At 45.1% G+C, this 18,724-nt stretch overlaps 1 protein-coding gene across 3 annotated transcripts in view; it reads left to right on the top strand.

Moving 5' to 3' along the window:
* Positions 1–18,724, top strand: part of SEPTIN9 (septin 9) — a 212,887-nt gene that overhangs the window by 36,731 nt on the left and 157,432 nt on the right. The window contains exon 1 of one of the 3 annotated variants that reach the window (XM_077924256.1): positions 5,796–5,949. The exons of 1 other annotated variant lie outside the window; for it this stretch is intronic. In XM_077924256.1, coding sequence (XP_077780382.1) covers positions 5,811–5,949 — 139 coding nt within the window. In that variant the 5' untranslated portion in view covers positions 5,796–5,810. Of the gene's footprint in view, positions 1–5,795; positions 5,950–15,174; positions 15,212–18,724 lie in introns of those variants that run through there. One more of the 3 variants, XM_028717050.2, reaches the window with a different exon arrangement.

The raw sequence follows: 18,724 nt of genomic DNA, 5'->3' as shown, positions 1-18,724 counted from the left end.
GTGACCTTAGAAGGCTTTAGCACTCTAAGTATAGAGACTAGGGCCAGCCCAACACCTTTTGCTGCCTGAAAAGGAAAGGCAAGATACACACACATACCAGCCAAAGCGGCCTTCGACACTGGCAATGGGGCAGTGCACTTGAGGACATCGAAGTAGAGTAAAGAACACAAGACAGGTTGCATAATACACACACACACACACACACACACACACACACACACACACACACACCCTCTGCCTCTCAGCACCTTGTGGCTGTGCTGCTTCTCCCCAATGTCTGCTGTCTGAAACTGCCATTTTAATCTGCCAGGCAGTGTCTTTTGATAACATTGATCTCTTCAATGGCATGCTGCCTTGAGTTCTTTGGAGCAAAAATGAAATTTGAACACAGTGAAAATGTAATTGTCTGAAAGCAGTTTTATTTTATTGTTTTATTTTGCATTTTTATATACTGCTGAACACCGCATCAGTCTCTAAGCGGTTTACAAAAACAATGCATATAAGTATTATTTATTGATTTGATTCTTTATTTACATTTATATACTGCCCTATACCTGGAGGTCTCAGGGTGGTTCACAGAACAAAATCAAAATATAAAACCACAATATATATCATCCAAAAAAAACCCCAAAACCCAGCAACCCACTAACACGCCCCCCCCCAAATAACCACATTTTAAAAGGGCATAGGATGTCAATCAAATCAACCAAAGGTTAAAAGAGAATGTTTTTGCTGGGCGCCTAAAGGTGTATAATGAAGTATGTGTATAAGTATGTGGATACATAACAAATGATGAACCTGAAAAAAAATGCAAAACAAAAAATCGAAACAAAAACACAAAGATGCCGTCCCAAAGCAAAAGAAAATGGTCGCACATTTTGAAAATCTCTTAAGAGTTAAGGCTTCCTTCCCTCTTCACCCTCTCCCTTGCCAAGGAACATTTTGACAATTTTTTGCCCACCGTGCACCCCCCACCCCCAATCAAGCCTTCTCTATAGAAAAATAATGCGGCCAGCTGTCTTAAAGGAGCAGAAAAGTGAATTACACAAACATGGGCTTAAGTATCAATCTTCATAACAGAAAATGTGCACAGCATCCTGAACTGGAAGACACAAGGCAGAACCCTATCCATCAAACACACTGATCCATTGGTTGATTGGCTGATTTGTTGTTGTTGTTGTTGTTGTTGTTGTTGTTGTTGTTGTTGTTGTTGTTGTTGTTGTTTTCAATCTCCTTTCAATTGCAATTCTTATTTGTGTACTTTTTATTATTTTTGCTTGATGCATTGTGAGTAATGCCCATGCCTTTGGAAAAGAGGCAGCCTGGCACAGACAGGGCATTGCATCATTGAATAACATGCCCCATGGATACCCACTGACTACGTCATTTGGATGGATTCAAGCTGCAGGTGGTTCTCTTATTTTTTGAAAAGCAACACTGACTTCTTTGACGGAATGTTGCCGCACGTGGGGTTCATCATAGTCTTTGCATGAGAAGCAGATTGTAATGTAACAGCCATTCCTGACATAATGTTGTTTTATGGGCAGTGGATAAATCTAGTCCCTTTTTTAGTCTAGATAGACTGAGCTTCCTCTGGCTCCTCACACATTCAATGGAAATTCCATAGGGGCCTAGTTCATTGGTAGAATAGCGTACCATTCGTGATGATCTTCAGCTAGATGTTGACCTGGTGATTAACTAGTTTGTTTCTCCCTGTACTAGATAAATTCAGCATTTATTGATTCCCTCCAGATGTTGTTGACTACAGCTCCCTTCATGCCTCACCATTGACCATGCTGGCTGGAGCTGATGGGAGCTGTAGCATGACATCAAGTGATGGGGCATGATGTTGGTGACCCCTGATGTTGATGTTAGTGACAAAAGTGGGATTCAGCTAACGAGTCCCATCAGCAGAAGTGCTGTGCAAGGGTTTCTGCTTGCTCAGTGGGGCTCCACCCCCTATCCTCCCTCCATGGCCTCAGAAATTGATTCTGGGTGGGCCGGGGAGAGCTCCCAGTAACAGCGCATGGGGCAGGGAGGATCACTCTATCTGGCAAGCTGAAATGCTTGCCCTGATGGAATGATTGCTTTAACATGATGTTGAATCCTCCCTATTTATTTTTCATGGCTAAGAAAAGCAAAATATTAAAGGCTGCCTTGCTTATGAACTATGAGTGATATCTTTTCTTTCTTGAATTCTTAGATATCACATACGTACTGTATATTTCACTCTATAAGATACACTTTTCCCCTCCTAAAAAGTAAGGGGAAATGTATGTGCGTCTTATGGAGCGAATGCAGGCTGCGTAGCTATCTCTGAAGCCAGGAGAGCAAGAGGGATCGGTGCGCACCGATCCCTCTTGCTCTCCTGGCATCAGGGATAGCCACGCAAAGCCTCTTGAGCGCAACAGGAGCGCTCCTGCCTCTTTGCGTTGCTTTCTTGTTTCTTGTTTTCCTCCTCTAAAAACTAGGGGCATCTTATGGTTGAGTGCATCTTATAGAGCGAAAAACACGGTATTTCACTACCTAAAAAAATGTACCGGTATTGATGTTTTGTTAAAATACAAACTGGTTACATTTAAATATATAATTTCAAAGGCAGATTATTATCAATCAAAGACTCCTTAATTTTTCAATAGCCCTACTTCTTACACATGGATCTCCACAAATTATAGTGATCACTTTGAAGACGTGTTGTACAAAGAATAACTTGTCTTTCCTTCCAACTGGCTGGATCAGAAATTTAGTTTAATTCCTTCCAGTTTATCAGGCCAAGAACAGATGTTTGGCCCGCCCACTCAACGCCTCCCCCGTTTCCCTGCATGCTGGCTTTGGGGCTTCCATTCTTCTTAGTTTAAGCCACAGTTTCCTGTTACACCTCTGAAAATTTTAAGTTTTCCCACATAATCATATTTATATTGTCTAGCACCTTTTCCCAAATCCTAGTGAGTATATGGCTCTGTAGGAAAATATGATCCTGGGAACCAACTTGGACAGGTGGGTGGGGCAGCCTATCTGTCAATCAAAGAATGTAATTATTTTGTTGTTGCATTTGCTTATTATTACATATGTGCATGTTGTCAGTAAAAATTGGAATTGTTAGTCTCTCCAGAGAGACTCTTACCTTAAAAATCCAGGTGGGAGGGGGGCCCTGAGGTGCACTTTCCAGTGTTGTAACTAGGGAGCCAATAAATGCAAATTGCCAACTTACCTTTATGACAGGCATAGCCAAACTTGGCCCTCCAGATGTTTTGGGACTGCAACTCCTATCATCCCTAGCTAACGGGACCAGTGGTCAGGGATGATGGGAATTTTAGTCCCAAAACAGCTGGAGGGCTAAGTTTGGCCATGCCTGCTGTATGAGATAGATGATGGGGCTACAATAGCCTCTTGCCAGGGGATGTAGTGATGTCACCTAATAGCGTTTGACACATAACATCTATCTTGTATTTACCGTCTGTCAGTATTTGAGAGATATCACGCAGTGATGATTAACACTTGACAGTTGTTAGCACAGGAAATCTACTCACCATTTGGAACTTGCTTAAAATTAAAATATTCAGGAGAAGCCAGTGAACTTAAAGCATTCCAGTTTTGTGTGTGTGTGCCCATGTCACCTTAATTTTCTGCTTTGCAAAGCCCTCTAAATCTATTGGTGGATACTCCTTTCAGTTCTAGCCCAGCTGGAGGGCTGGACACAGAAGGCGTCTCACAGCCTGGTGTACATCTGCAGGCACTCTACAAATAATCTCTTCCATTGAAACTTACCTCACACAAGGGATGCTTTGGATCTAACATTGGCCCAGGAATTGTCAAGGCAGGCAGCATTTTCCCTTCGTGCTTTCTCCCTCTCTCCCCCACAGCGGCCAAGGAGCTGGTTAGCTACATGCCGGCTGACATTGCCCACCTGCTTTGTCTGCCTCCCTAGATGAGATCACTGGGCTTTCTTGTGGCTGTCTCTGTCCCCATTTGTCCTGCTTGCCAGGCGAGTCACTCCAGCTGCATTTGCCACTCTGTCAGAGAGTTTGCTCATATGCACATACAGCTGGAGATGATTTAAAAGGGACTTTTAAAAGAAGATGGGTTTGTCCTACTTGGGCACCGGTGGCTGCATTGTTTATCAGGAAAGGATTGGCCCAACCAAGGGTGGGAGATAAGTTCAAAATTCCACACAAAAATGTGTATGTTAGGAGATGTTTGCACTAAAATGCAGACACAATTTCATGCAGTCTTTTGTTTTTGTTTAAATCACAAATTGCAGCAGAACTGTGGAGAAGGGAACATGCAATTGGAAAAATGAGAAACGGAAAGAACCAGCCTGAAGAGGTTTGCTCATCCCTAGTTCCCTCTTTGGATCTGAATGGGTCTCCTTTCATCTAGATTTCCCCTTCCTTCCTGAGCAATCTGTATTTTTTATTTTAGAGGAAGTCATACTTTGTTCAGTGAGGCTCACTCCCTAGTCAGTGTGTTCAGGATTCCAGCATTTAGAGCAAAGGGTGGATTCCAGAGAGTGCAAATGGACTTCGGTTTATGCTACCATACTTCTCCTCTCCCATGCAGCTTTGCTCTGGCTTTGCTCAAGAAAGTCTGCCAATCCTCTGGAGCAGTTTTTGAGGGTATGAGGAGGGCTGCAGGGACATGAAATCTTGTTGCATGAGTGGAAGGCTGTTCCACTTGTGTACAGAGAGCATTAGATATAACCCGTAGGAAGCTTCTTAGATCAGGTCACACTATTTGTCCATCTTTCCCAATCTGACCCTTTGGGTCTCCAGAATCATAGGTAGAGAGGTGTTTTCACACCATCTGCTGCCTGGTCCTTTTTAATGGAAAAGTCCAGAATTAACCCTGAGACTTCCTGTGTGTAAAATGTGTGCTGTACCAATTGAGCTACAGTCCCAGGCATTACTATGGAGTTATAGTCTCTTGTTGTACGGTGGTGCTATTGAATCTAGAGGTCCTGCTGCAACTCTCCCTTCTTTTAGCCAGCTCTCAAGCTTGATAGACGAATCATTTGTCTTTGCTTTGTCTCTTGATGCTTCAACTGGCATTTTTGTTTATTTGGTTAGGGTTTTTTGGAGCTATGGGGGAACAATCCTTGAAGCAAGCAGCAGGCATTCCTTATCATTATGTATGTCTGTGCAGGGCACAGTGCAAGAACCCTGACCTCATTTTGCAAGTGCAATCAGAGTAATTGTATGCCAGCACTGTGCCCAGCAGCTGAGATTCAACAGATCCAGGTTACACTATTCTCTACTATACCACAGATTTTCCATCTATGAGATATTAAAGAAGGTTGTCTCATGGCTGTCTTTCAACTAGACCAGGGTGGACAAAGGGTAGGTCTGTGTCTACTAGGTAGATGTACAGTAGATCAGCAAAGGTGTATGAGACTGACTACCATCGGTTATAGTGGGAACAAAGAGTGTTTCCCCCTTCAAATTTATAGTGTGATCCTAAACATGTCTACTCAAAACTGTTGAATTTAATGGGGCTTCCTCATATGTGACTGAGGTTAGGTTTGCAGCCTGAAATTAAGAAAGTTTGGTGGTGGTAGAAAACAGGAGTAGATTTGTGTGTGAAAGGATAAGGGTGCAAGCTCCAGTTCTGATATCAAAAACAGATTCCTGGCCTCAGTTTTGTAACTATGAAAGGATGGATAGTTGTTCACAAAACAAAGCACAATGGAATTTAGTTATGTTTGATTACTTTTTTTTGGTGTCATTCCAGATTACCCTTTGCTCAAACACAATACACCAACAGAGAGATAAAACGCACTCATTATCTGTTGATGCCAACCAATATGTATCTACATGGAATGTAATAGCCTTGGGAGTAACAGTAGGTTGTGCTGGGAAGGCAGCAAACTAACTGCACAAGAGTTTTACTCCATAAGGAGCTTCAGCAACCAGGCGAGCAGAGGTGAACTATTTGCAGCAACGGTGTTGAAAGGTACCGTGGTGATGACACTTTGCTGTATGTGGGGGATGGGGTGAGGGAGAAGCTGCTCAGCTTTCCCCCCTTTACATATTCTGCTAGCACTGCAATGCTCCTCTCTGTGTGTGGGACTGTGGGTGCATGTGTAGGGTCCAGTATGAAGAGAATGACTCTTGGTTCAAACCACCAAGAGAAAACAGCTAGTGTCATGTTTGTGAAGGTTCATCTGGTGGTCCTTTTAGGGAATAAGTGTGTTTCACTGTATGTCTCTCCCTCTGCATGTATGCGTCTTGTAGGAGAAAAGGCCAGGTCAGGAATGTCTTTGAATTTCTACCTTATACCATGGACCGAGTGGAAATTAGAGAGTGGTCCTCTGGAAGGTCACTAGCAGGGTTCTGATGCTAGCACCAGCTGAGTCCTTGCAAAGAGTGCTGGCTGTGAGGAACTGTGTTTTGTATGCTGGCCAACCCTGAAAAAGTTATGAGCCAATCAATTACAAAAATATTATTTGGTCCTCTTCTTATGGCATTTTGAACATCATAACCTCCACCCATTCTTTCTCATGTACCAAGAAACATTTGACTTCTGAGGCTCATTTTTGGTGGTTAGGTTGTTTTTCTTTTTTTGCAAAATGTCCATGGGCATATTGATGTCCAAGTTGAATTCCCCTTCTGTTCCTCCCCGTGGCCCTATAACTTGCCTTCATAGATATATAAATAACTGTGTCCAGAAGAGAAGGAGGTAGAAGTAGAGAGAGCAGGAGCTCTCTGGCCATGCCCGAGTTGGGGTTGTAAAGACAAGATCTTTCAGCTACTCTGCAGTGCTTTCCAGAAACCCTAATTGTAACTTAGCCACATAATAATGTACCCACATCTAAATCTGTCCTCGGACCAGAGCTATTCATGGAGTACAAGTCGAGACTTTTCCTTCCTGTCTCAGGACTGCTGGAACTGGGTCCAGAGAGGAGTGTTTGGGTACAGAGCAATGTTCAAAAAAAAATTCTTCACGAGGTCTTCCCTTTTCTGAATCAAGTGTTTCTGCTGTTGTATATTTAGGTTATCATAGCAAAGTTTTATGTTTGTTTAAAAAATATTTTCAATCTGAAGTGAGCAGCTTGTGTGCGAGACAGAGACAAAGACAGGTTGCAGTGTGTGTATGAGAAACAGCCACTATGTAGACCAGTCTCCCACAACCTTGAGATATATCTTGAGGTACCCTCAAGGTGCATATCTTTTCAATGCAGGGATAGATTAATATATCCTTTAAAACACAGGGTGGCAGAGCCTATGTCCTTCCAGATATGGTGTAACTATAGCTCCCAAGCCATTTTGGCACCTGAGGGAAAGTGAGAAAATGGTGCCCCCCCCCCTCCACAACAGGGAAGAAGCGGTAAGTAAAGATCTACATCAGGAACAAGCAAGGCATAAAGCTCTTCTTTGGGATCTGCTGCCCCTGTGGATCCTGCCGCCTGAGGCAGTCACCTTACTTTGCCTCATGGGTGTGCCGGCTCTGGCTCCCAGCATCCCTGACCATTGGCCATGTTGGCTGGGGCTGATGGTAATTGGAGGTCAACAGCACCTGGAGGGTACCAGATTGGGGAAAGGCATTAGAAAACACAGCTGTCTTGCTATTAAATATTTTTTCTCATCTCAAAGCAAATTCCTTCTTTTCTGCTCCTTCAAACAGCATGTCTCAGTGTGCATGAAGGGCCTTGCATAACAGAAAGGCCCGGAGCTAGCGAGATAACCTTCAGTCACTCTGTAGCTTTGATGGATAGCCATTCTTATAGGTAGTCAGTAATTGGTGATTAAAAATGTTCCTTGGGAGATAATGTGCGGTGTAGGAGGTATGGGGAAGCAGAGTTTAGTATGCAGGATAGATAAAAAAAAGTTTATAGTTTTAAAAGCATCCATCCAAGTTCCTAGGAAGTAATAGGCTCAGGCAGGATATTCCATGGGTTTTCTGCTCGACAGCAGTTCAGCCAGAGGGGAACTATTCTTAATGAAAGTTGCAGACCAAAACTCCAGAAACTAAAACTCTGAATATAGCAACAGAATATATGCTCGTAAACTCCCAGAGATGGCAGCTCCCCTTACAATACGTTTCTTTACAATGTTATCATTAAAAATATTCCGGGGTGCTAGACAACAGGTCTTTTATTCCCCCTCCCCTCAAATCCAGCTCATTATTTTAGGGGAGGCGGGGAGACTAATCACTTGGGAAAACTTTGAAAATTTAAATTGCCTAATAATGGGGCATCTGCTACTGCATCTTAGCACTTTATTATATTGGTTATCAATAGTTAATGCATTCCACATGGGTGATCTCTGTGCTCCTGACTGATGGCTTGCCACAAAAATCTTAAGAAAGTAAGTAAATATACCAGAAAATATGTGCCAGTTATCCTACTAGAGTTTTGTTTGATCACTGGTGTACCAATTAAAATACCGCAGGCAGCATGCAGTGGCAGACTTCGGGCTCTCAAATTTCAGCAGCACTCTGTGCGACGCTATGTGCGACACTAAAATTTGGTGGTTGTCCCCCCCCCCATCTCTTGTGCTCCATCCTACAGCATTGTTGTGGCGCCTCCTGCACCCAATGCAGCTGCGTCTGTCATGTTACCCTAAAAACACCTGTAAGACCTCTGCCTTTCAAAGTAGGCCAAGGGTAGCCAACATGGCATCCTCAATATGTTATTGGGCTTCAGATTCCCATCATCCGTACCCAATGTAGTCAGTGGTCAGAGATGATGGGAACTGTAGTCTAACAACATCAGGAGGGGACTAACCATGTAGTAGGCAATGCTGGGCTAGTTGAACCAATTGCCTGACCTGCTCTAAGGAAGTTTCATCATCATAATAAGAATAATAATAAATTTTATTTATATCCCACCCTCCCCAGCCGAAGCCGGGCTCAGGGCAGCTAACAACACTAAAACAGCGCAACATTATAAAAACATTATAAAAATTAATTAAAATACAAATTGATGGCAACCATAAACTAAAGTTTTGTAAAGATTGCCAAAGAAGGGAGTCAGGCTGCGTCCTGACCAAAGGCCTGGTGGAACAGCTCTGTCTTGCAGGCCCTGCGGAAAGATGTCAAGTCCTGCAGGGCCCTTGTCTCTTGCGACAGAGCGTTCCACCAGGTTGGAGCCACAGCCGAAAAAGCTCTGGCTCTAGTTGAGGCCAGCCTAACCTCTCTGTGGCCTGGGACCTTCAAGATGTTTTTATTTGAAGACCGTAAGTTCCTCTGTGGGGCATACCAGGAGAGGCGGTCCCGTAGGTACGAGGGTCCTAGGCCGTATAGGGCTTTGAAGGTTAAGACCAGCACCTTAAACCTGATCCTGTGCTCCACCGGGAGCCAGTGCAGCTGGTATAGCGCCGGATGAATGTGGTCTCGCAGCGAAGACCCCGTAAGGAGTCTCGCTGCAGCATTCTGCACCCGCTGGAGTTTCTGGGTCAGTCTCAAGGGCAGCCCCACGTAGAGCGAGTTACAATAATCCAGTCTGGAGGTGACCGTCGCGTGGATCACAGTGGCTAGGTCAGGGCGAGAGAGGTAAGTGCAGATACTGTGTATGTCATGTGTGGTGCATGGTGCTAGGACCAATGAGAACACTGCATTCCTTGGAAATGCTGTGTTCATTGTCTGTACACTGAGGATAATCCCAGCATCCAGCCTGGGATTCCCTTACACTTCCTGCATTTCTGAAGCTGCTCAGAATATCCAAAGCTGTCTGAGCTTGGCTGCCTGCATAATGGATGCTTTATTTGTCTCTGTTGCGAGCACTGCCCTTGTTGCTTTGGAAAGGACTTCTGAGCATGAAAGACAAGGTCTGTCCAAACCGAAGTTTTGAGCCTTTAATTGGATTTTGCTTTTCTTCCTGTCCCCACACCCCATCCAAGAAAAAGCTTTCCATGTCAGCAGCTAAAGATGGTGGCTGACTGGGCTGAAAGTTAATGAAACTTATATGCAAATGTTTATCTGTGCAGAAAGATACATTTTTTATTTTTAGTTTGTTTGTTTTTTAAAAAAAAAATCTGAACTCTCCTGTGAGTTTTGCAAGAGGTTAGCTGCATCCAAAACATGTAGACAGAATATAGCAAATCACTCTCTCACACACATATATTTTATACCTTCAAGCATCTCCCATTCTCAAATTGAAAGAAAACATACTGAAAAGAAAGAATAGCTTTATAAGGACTTCCCCACAACTTTGCCTTTGCTTGGAGGTACTTGAAATAGGGTATATTCCTGGCACACTGCTATATATTTATTTTTTAATATCCTGCCATTCTCCCAGCGCAACACCCAAGGCAGCTCACAGCATAAATTGAGGGCTTATCCAAACTTAGCTTTTGTCCTGCTCTTTCCAGGCACAGGTCTGTGCTTTAAAACTCCAAGTCCAAGCACACTCTCTTTTTGTCCAAGAGCTTTCTCTGTGGAAAGCCACTCTTTAAATCACAGTTCGGGTTTTCTGTGGATTGCTCTTTGTTCCAGTTCAGCTTTAAAGAGTGGGTTTTTGTGGGGAGAGGTCCGGGGCAAAGGGAGAGAGTGTGTTCTGATACATAGCTTTAAAGTGCTTGGAAAGTACAGAGGAAAGGCAAGTGTGAATAAGCCCTTAGACAGATACAACTAAACACACACTATACATATTAAAAAGTAACTCCATTAAAGGCAGTACTGGACACATCTAAAAGCATAACATGCAGCCTCAGAAGACCCTGCCTCAAAAGTCTGTCAGGACAGAAAAGTCTTTGCTTGTCAGTAAAAGGAAAACAGAGAGGGCACCAGCCTAGCCTCCTGTGGGAGGGAGTTCCACAATCCAGGAGTAGCCACCAAGAAGACCCTTTCTCATGGCCTCACCAAACATCACTGTGAAGATGGCAGGACCAAGAGAAAGGTGCTCCTGGAAGATCCCAAAGCCTGGGCAGGCTCATGTAGGGAGATGTAGTCCATCCAATAGCCTGGACCCAAGCTGTGTAGGCTTTGTAGCATAAGCAGCTCTTTGAATCATGCTCAGAAATGGCCTGGGGTGTGATAACAAGGAGTTTCTGTTCTCCCTGTAATCAGCTGCATAGCACACCCCTATATCACACTACTGCTATATAACACACATTGGAGCCTGAGCAGGCCACGTAGCCTTGTCTTCTGTATTATACAGTTCAATGAAAAATGCAGAGTTTCTTACCATGTATGGAAAGACATAGCTTCTTGCTTAGCTGTCTAATCCTGCAAGATGACTGTATAAGAGATTGTAGGCAGAAAGGGGCATCCAGAGTTGCACCGTCAGATATGAAAGACATTAAACAAGCCTTCCTGTGTCAGAGTATTTGAAGGGATCCTATAATTACTCAAGGTTTAGAAGGAGTGCCTTGAGTGCCTGCTGCTGTGTTTCCTACTTTTTTTCTCCGAAGGGACCACATTGGTTGGAATGCATTTGTCTGATCCCACATGCCACTTCCTGTCCTGCTCACCCACCCCCAGTAACCAGAATGCCATATTTAGCAGACATGTGGGGAAAGCACATATAAGTTCAGTGCCTGCCTGCCTATGGAGGATGCAGCCCAAAAGGCAGAATTCTTAGCTGCTTCTCCAGCTTCATGGGAAGATGATTCATCTGTCCTAATAATCTGGGGATGGAAATGAATCACCAGATAAATGCAGACCAGCAATGTCATGTGCTTATAAGAGAGAGAGAGAGAGAGAGAGATGTCATTTGGGGGATGTAGTCAAGCCATACTCATTCTCCATGATGCAAAATTATTCCACTTAGTCAGCATGGGTCAAGCAGGCTGGAACAGCACATCTAAATTTGGAGTCCAGGCCCTGGGAAGGATATTCTCAAACATGGGAGGGCTCTGGAGGAAGCCGTGACAGCTGTGCAGATAGACAAGCACTTGGAAGGACAGTTTTAATGTAACCCCAAGGCATGCTTCTCAATCATCCTTTGTTGTGAGGTATGTCCCAAGTGTTGCAGAAGTCCACTTGACCTAAGAAGGTCAGTGAATGGGGAATCTCTAGTCCCAGGGTGTGGTCTTAAGGCACATGAGGCTAAGTCTGGGTTTGGTCAGTGCCTAGACAGGAGACCACCTGGGAATCACCTGCACCTGCTACTTTGGGTTCCATGAAGGAATAAATGTGGGGTGCAGGATGCAGTGATGGCTTTAAAATGGATGACTTTAGAAGAGGATTAGATGGCGGCTATGTTCTGCCTCCACTGTCAGAGGCAGCATGCCTCCAAACAGCAGTTGTTGGGAATTGCAGGGTGCTGTTGCACTCATGTCCGGCTTGCAGGCTTCTCACAGGAATCTGGTTGACTCCTGTGTGGACAGGATGCTGAAGTAAATGGGCTATTGGTCTGATCCAGCAGGCTTACCTTATGTTCCTAAATAAATAGAAATAAATAAATCTCAGTTCAGTCATTTGTAATGTGAGGATAATACACCTGTGCCCCAAACCTTGCAGTTGTATTTGCAAATGTTATGTCGACAATAAGACAAAGGGTGAGTTCATAAGGCTCCCAGTTTATGGTTGAACTGCACGTGGGTGAGAAGTGCAAAATGAGTCTCTGGCTTACACACCTATCCTGGAAGCATGTGTGGCAGGCAGGCAGTACATGAACTGAACACACATACATTCTGCATCACACATGTTCAGCATGCAGTCTATGGGTGCATAAAATTTCCTCCGAGTCCCACACCCCACTGCATATATAAAACAGGTATTTCTCCTGTTGGCATCTGTCTGTCTCGAGAGTCAATGGAATGAACCTCCAGGGGTGAAGTCAAAACAGCTGCATTAGAAGCACCAAAGTGACCTTCCCATGGTGCAAGCCTGGGCTGTGTATGGAGTCCTTGGGCTGTCCAGATGACAGGACCGCCCTCTCAGCCTCACTGATGTGGTCCAAAGGAAAGTAGGGCAATATGTTTGGTGCCAGCATGGCTGCCGGTGTTTCCAGAAAGAGGTGTACAAGGTGCTATTCAACCGTCTTAGGGAATCCACTCAGGATTTGTGTCAGGTTTACTGCACTGGTATATTAAGCACTGTAATAGTCAAAGTGGTAGATTTTATTGGATGAATGGCATGGAAACAGGGATGGGGCACCTGTAGCCCGCTGGATGTTTTTGAACTCCTACTCTCATCTGACCCAGCCAGCATGGTCAGTGGACAGGAGTGATGAGAGCCGTAGACCAGCAACCACTGGATGGTCACAGGTTCCCCACCTTTGGACAAATCTGTTTCAAGCAATGGCTTTGGAGGCTCCTTCCTCTCTTTACTGGAAAACTGGACTGGGAGATCTGAAGAATACTTTCAGGCTCAGCAGCTTGTGGGCCTGGCAACATTTGTTTCCACAGGAGTGCTTTCTAGAGTGTTTCCAGTGCAGGCCCATTTGTTAGCATTGGCTATCTGTGCAGAATTTGTGTGGAGGCAGCCCTATGAATAGGACTGGCAGGAATCTGGTTGCTTGCTAATGGCCGCTTCCTGAAACTCCACATGCATGACCATTGACATATTGCAATCAACCTATTCGTTTTTTAAAAACTAGCTGGAGAGATGTTGGTTGACCAAACCCTGGAGCTGAAAGGGACAGTCTAGCCCAGCCTGCACAACTTGGGACCTAGCAAGTCAAATGCAGCCCACTTAGCCATGTATGGCAGCCTGCCAGCAGCTCAACATCCTCCTGGCAGTAGAACCAGGAATTTTCTCAAGCTCCGGGTGATCTGCATTTGGCTTGGTAAGTCACAAGTTCTGCCAGCTTGATGCAGTCCAGCCATGCACCCAAAAGGCATTTCCACTCACCCACCAGCAATCCAAACCACACCTTGGGTTTTGCGGCCAGGAGAGGCTGCAAAAGCTGTGCTATGGTCCCCTCTTGTTGGGTAGATTACGGATGAATGATGGCTGAGCTCAAGGCATGGGTGGGCTGCCTTGATGGGAAGAGATACTAAATGAGCACATCCTGTTGCTGTAAATAACCCATTGCTGACCCACCCTGACAGCTGCAAATAAGTCCAAATCCATTCTATGGTAGGCATTGCAAGGGGGGATGCCCATGCCAGCACCCTCCCAAGTCATAGCAACAATTTAATAAAACCAGCTGCGATACACCACCTTGTTGGTGAGCTCACTGTGACCATTCCATTTAATTTCCACCCTGGTTGGTTGCTCTGCCAGCACAGACTTCATCACCTTGAGTTTTTGACAGGGGCTGCTGGAGATCCAGCCTTTTCCCTCTAGGCTCTTCCACCACCACCACCACCACCCCACCCCATCACTGGCAAGAGAGATTTTGCAGCCTCTCAGTTACAGGCCAGCTGTAGGAGCCCCATCTCTCTGTTGGCAAATGTGACAAGGGAAGGTCCAGTTCCTCGTGCCAAGGCAACACGGCATCTCCTTGCCAAGACTGAGTAGGAAGCCTCTTCACTGGAGACAGCAAACATGTGCCGTAATCCTTCCTAGTAGCTAACAGCCTGTGATTCTCTCTCTCTCTCTCTCTCTCTCTCTCTCTCTCTCTCTCTCTCTACTGAGGAGTGAAGTCAGCCTTCATCAGCGGAATAGTTTGTGTATAATTTGACCCCCCCCTCCCAAAAAAATCACAAAACCTCAGACCAGGCTGGATGGAGGAATCAGCTGGCTTCTGGAGCTATGAAGTGATTTTTAAGCCAAAAAAGTAGGGGAGGAGGAGAAACGGCAGCAGAATTAAGCATGGAGAAATCAGGAGAGACTTTTTAGCAGCTGGCGGAGAGTTGCTTGCTTTGTTCCAAGGAGCCAAGTTGCAGAGCATCTCCCAGCTAATATTAAATGACAAGTCAAGAGAGCGGCAGCCTTGTCCTGGAAATGTACGCACTGTGCCTTTAAGACTGTCTTGCGGGTGAACTGAGTTTCTCAGTTTAGCCCTGCACGTGGCAGAATATATTTTTTTCGAGTTGGGGGGGCAGAGAGAGAAATCACATTGAATTTCTCTCTTTTTTCCTGGGTCATGCCTTTGGCACCTTCTTTATTCCTCTCTCCCTCTTTATTTCAACGAGACAAAGCTACTTCAGTTTGGAGCACAAACATATGATCAGCACATGGAAATGTGGTAATCTGGGTGCATTCGTGATTGCAGCCGGTTGAAGAAATTAGACTAAAAACATTTTTTGAAGAAGAAGAGGAGGAGGAGGAGGTGGAGAAGGAAAGCTGGGGAAAAGCAACAGGGAGAGTGGTTTAAAAGTACAATTTGGGACAGGCGGATGCTGAATACATCTGGTCGGGATGGAGAGGGACCGGATTACAGGTGAGTGCTGGAGTCATTTGATAGGGTGTGTGTGTGTGTGTGTGTGTGTGTGTGTGTGTATTTCTGTCTTTCACCCCCACTTTCACCCATTGCCCCTTGTGGGTTCTTCAGCTTCATTGGAAGCAGATCAGCCAACCTCTCTTATTTCACTCCAGCATTCTATAAGTTGCATTTCTTTAACTCTGCCTTCCCCTCACCATTTTTATGGTCTGCACATAGATGTTGTTGCTAGAGAAGTAGCAAGGGTCAAAACGGTTTGCTGGATCTGGATTTCATTTTATTCTTACCCCTGCTCCATCCCCACTCCCCTTCTTTTCCAGTTTTTGGGTGAATTTTCAAGGGAAGAGAATGAATGCAGAGCCTGTTAAGTGTGAATTTGGGCGGTTGGTGGTGGTGGGGAAGCTTGGAGGACTGGGGCGGGGGCTATCCCAGCTCTTGGCTGGAGGATGCCTTTATATTCTGAATGTTGGCCGCTCAGTTTGTTTGCCTGTGTGTTGTGGTTTAGCGCTGCCTTTCGTGCCAAAACTTGTGTGAAAAGGCAGGAGCTTCCACCCGCTCTTTATCCTCTGGAAATGTTTGTATTGCTGCCTGGAGAGATTTAGTTGCTGGGCAAGGGGGTTTCTCGTTGCTAGGATAGGGTGTCCCGGGTGCGTGCGTATTCCCTGTGTAGGTAGCATAACCCTGGAAAATGAAGGTTAATTCAGTACGGTTGCTGCAGATATTTCTCCCTGCACTGCCTCATTTTACAGGCAATTTACTTTTGGGCAAGAGCACACCATGCTGGAAAATGGGGTTTAAAGTTTAAGACGTCTTTGTACTGCTGATTTAATCAGAGAAGTGTTTCTTCCTCAATCCCAAACGATATACAGTTCCTCAAGACACTTAGCATAGCAGGAAGGGTCATGGTCAGTGGTAGAGCATTTGCATTGCATCCAGAAGACCCCAGGTAGAAACCCTGACATTTTCAGGTAGGGCTGGTAAAGAATCCCCATCAAAACCCCTGGGGAGCTCCTGCCAGTCACTGTAGGCCATATTGAGCTAGAGGGAACAATGTAGCATCCTTAATATGTAAAGCGATTGCCTGGGTGGATTTACTGTGAAACTAATGAAGCTTAAGCTGCAGGGCCCCTAATTCCAGAGGGGCCCCAGAAGTGACTTTAGTCCATATTGCTTAATTTTTTTTTTATCTAGTAGACCCAATTTGAATTGCATGATTATTATTTTTTTCTTGTATATGTTTCAACAATCTCGAAGTTTAAAGGTCAGTAAAGGTGATGTAAAGGTGTGGTGATCTGTTGTGGAACAGTCCAACTGAAGAAGACAACAGTGGTTTCCCAGACCTCGTCCCAGACCCCAGTTCAAACTACAGGGGCCCCCAAAATGTAGGTCTACCACTTTGGGCCATACCTTGTTACTGAAGCCTGAAGCCGCTTGGTCACATCATTATCCATTCTCAGCTGTTAGCAGGTGGTTGAAAGCCATAATTCCTCTTTGTAGTTATTCGTTGTGGTGGTTTTGCAGTTAACAGAAATTTAGAGACTGTTATTTTTTTAAAGCACCACGGCACAGATTTGTTGAGGTTCAGAAATGTTTCTGCAGCAGAGGAGGAGGAGGCAAAGGCATGCCACTGTGTGGTATAGTATAGATAAGGGATTGGACCATAAACCAGGATGTTTCTCGCTGAAATCTCATCTCTGTCATGAACGGGTGCCATGTGGCTCCCTTCTTCTGCAGCATAGGGAGAATAATATTGGCCAGTCTAACCAAATTCAGGGCTTGGACATCACGGGTCACATGCCAAAGCCCAACGCTGACCAAACTCCCTGGCTCTGAGTCACCTGTCACCCTGCTCACCCCCATGTGTGGCCACTGCCTGCTCATTTGCTTGACTTTCTCCCTTGGTTGTCAGGTGCAAAAGAGGACGAGTGTGTGTGTGTGTGCTCCTGCACCTTTAATAGTTGTGTTGAACAGGCTTCATTAGCAGGAGGACGTTGACATGTAAAGCTGAAATACCCTCTTCCACATTAAAGGATTGATGGTGTTGAGGAAGTGGGGATCCTCTGAGGGCCCTCCCCCCACCCCCACCCAAACAAAAAACAACAACCCTGGGCCTAGAGCCAGCACTGACAGAGTTGTGGTAAGAATTACTGAGGTAATTCTGTCAAGTGCTTTGAACAGTCTGAAGCAGGGGTGAGGAAGCTCTGTGTGGACTAGAACTCCCCTCATTCCTGACCATTGCTAGGGTGGCTGGAGCTGATGTGAGTTGGTGTTCAATGATATCTGGAGGGCCATAGATTAGCCACCTCAGTTCTAAAACACTGTGTATGCCTCTGTGTGTGTGTGTGTGTGTGCGCACACACACACACACACACACCATTTTGATTATGTAACTTTGTCCCTGAATCTTCAGAGCAGAAGTTATCTCATGAAGAAACACCCACTGCCCATACTCAGGAAGAGTGTTTTGTCATAGCCTGATTTCCATTTGCCTCAGCATTAGTGTTGCAATGACCCTTCCTTCCCAGAAAGAACCTCTCTGTGCTAGAAATGACTATATGGCCTTGAATTCAGACACATTGGCTAGCTCAGGCTGTCCTCATTGCTTTTGGGAAAAGCTGAGTGTGTCTGGTGTTCTTCTACTACTTCTTGCAGACGAGAAAGCTGTAGCCTTGTGTCAAATGACTTCCTTTTTTTAAAAAAAATGTGTCTGATAGCCAAGCAAATGCTGCCACCTTCTAGCCCATGTCTGTTCCTGAATTTATTCAGCTGGCATGACTGAAGTAGGAGCTGGGAAGCTGTATGGCTATCTTGGGCGTTCCTGGCTTTAGCTGCTGGGCATCCACACTGGAAGCAAAACCACATGTCCTAGAGAAAACCACCAAGTGAGGGTGGAGCACAGCAGTGTCAAACAAAAACTGAACTCGGCTCTGGTCTATCCTGGGGCCCTGTTGTGGTCCAGCAACACAATTTGAGTTACACAGTCGCATCCACTGTGCCGGCAGGGTCAGGAGTCAGCAGCAGCAATGTCAACACTGCTTCGCTTTTCTGATACTCAGGGCTGCCCTGCAATGCTTCTGTACACATCAGTGTTATCCATGAAAATGCTTCTATATATAAGTCACACTGATATTTTATATGAATTTGTGTTGTGGTGGCATAAGAATTCCTAAATAAATACCGGTAAACATTAGCATCTGCCCTCTGTTGCCTCAAAGATTACCTATCATTTTCTTGGGTCCTCTCTCCCTCTTGCAAATCACTGAGGAGTTCTGTACATTCATGCGTGGCAATGATACCTGCTTTCAAATGAGTGCCCCTTGCATTTCCTCTGTTCCTCGCCATCAGCAACAACGTTTTATGGTCCCACTGAGCCAATTTGCAAAAATGCACAATTGTGCAAAGTATAAATAAGGTTATATAACCCTGTCTGTCTAAGTGCTCTGAACCAGCGGGAGCAGAAACGGAACATGAGAGAGAGTGTGGGAGAGAGGGAGAAGGAGAGAGAGAGAGAGG

Source organism: Podarcis muralis, chromosome 2 (assembly GCF_964188315.1).
Source record: "Podarcis muralis chromosome 2, rPodMur119.hap1.1, whole genome shotgun sequence".
Taxonomy (NCBI): Eukaryota; Metazoa; Chordata; class Lepidosauria; order Squamata; family Lacertidae; genus Podarcis; species Podarcis muralis.
Note: the sequence above shows the minus strand (reverse complement) of the source record. Positions and strands in the feature narration are given on the sequence as shown.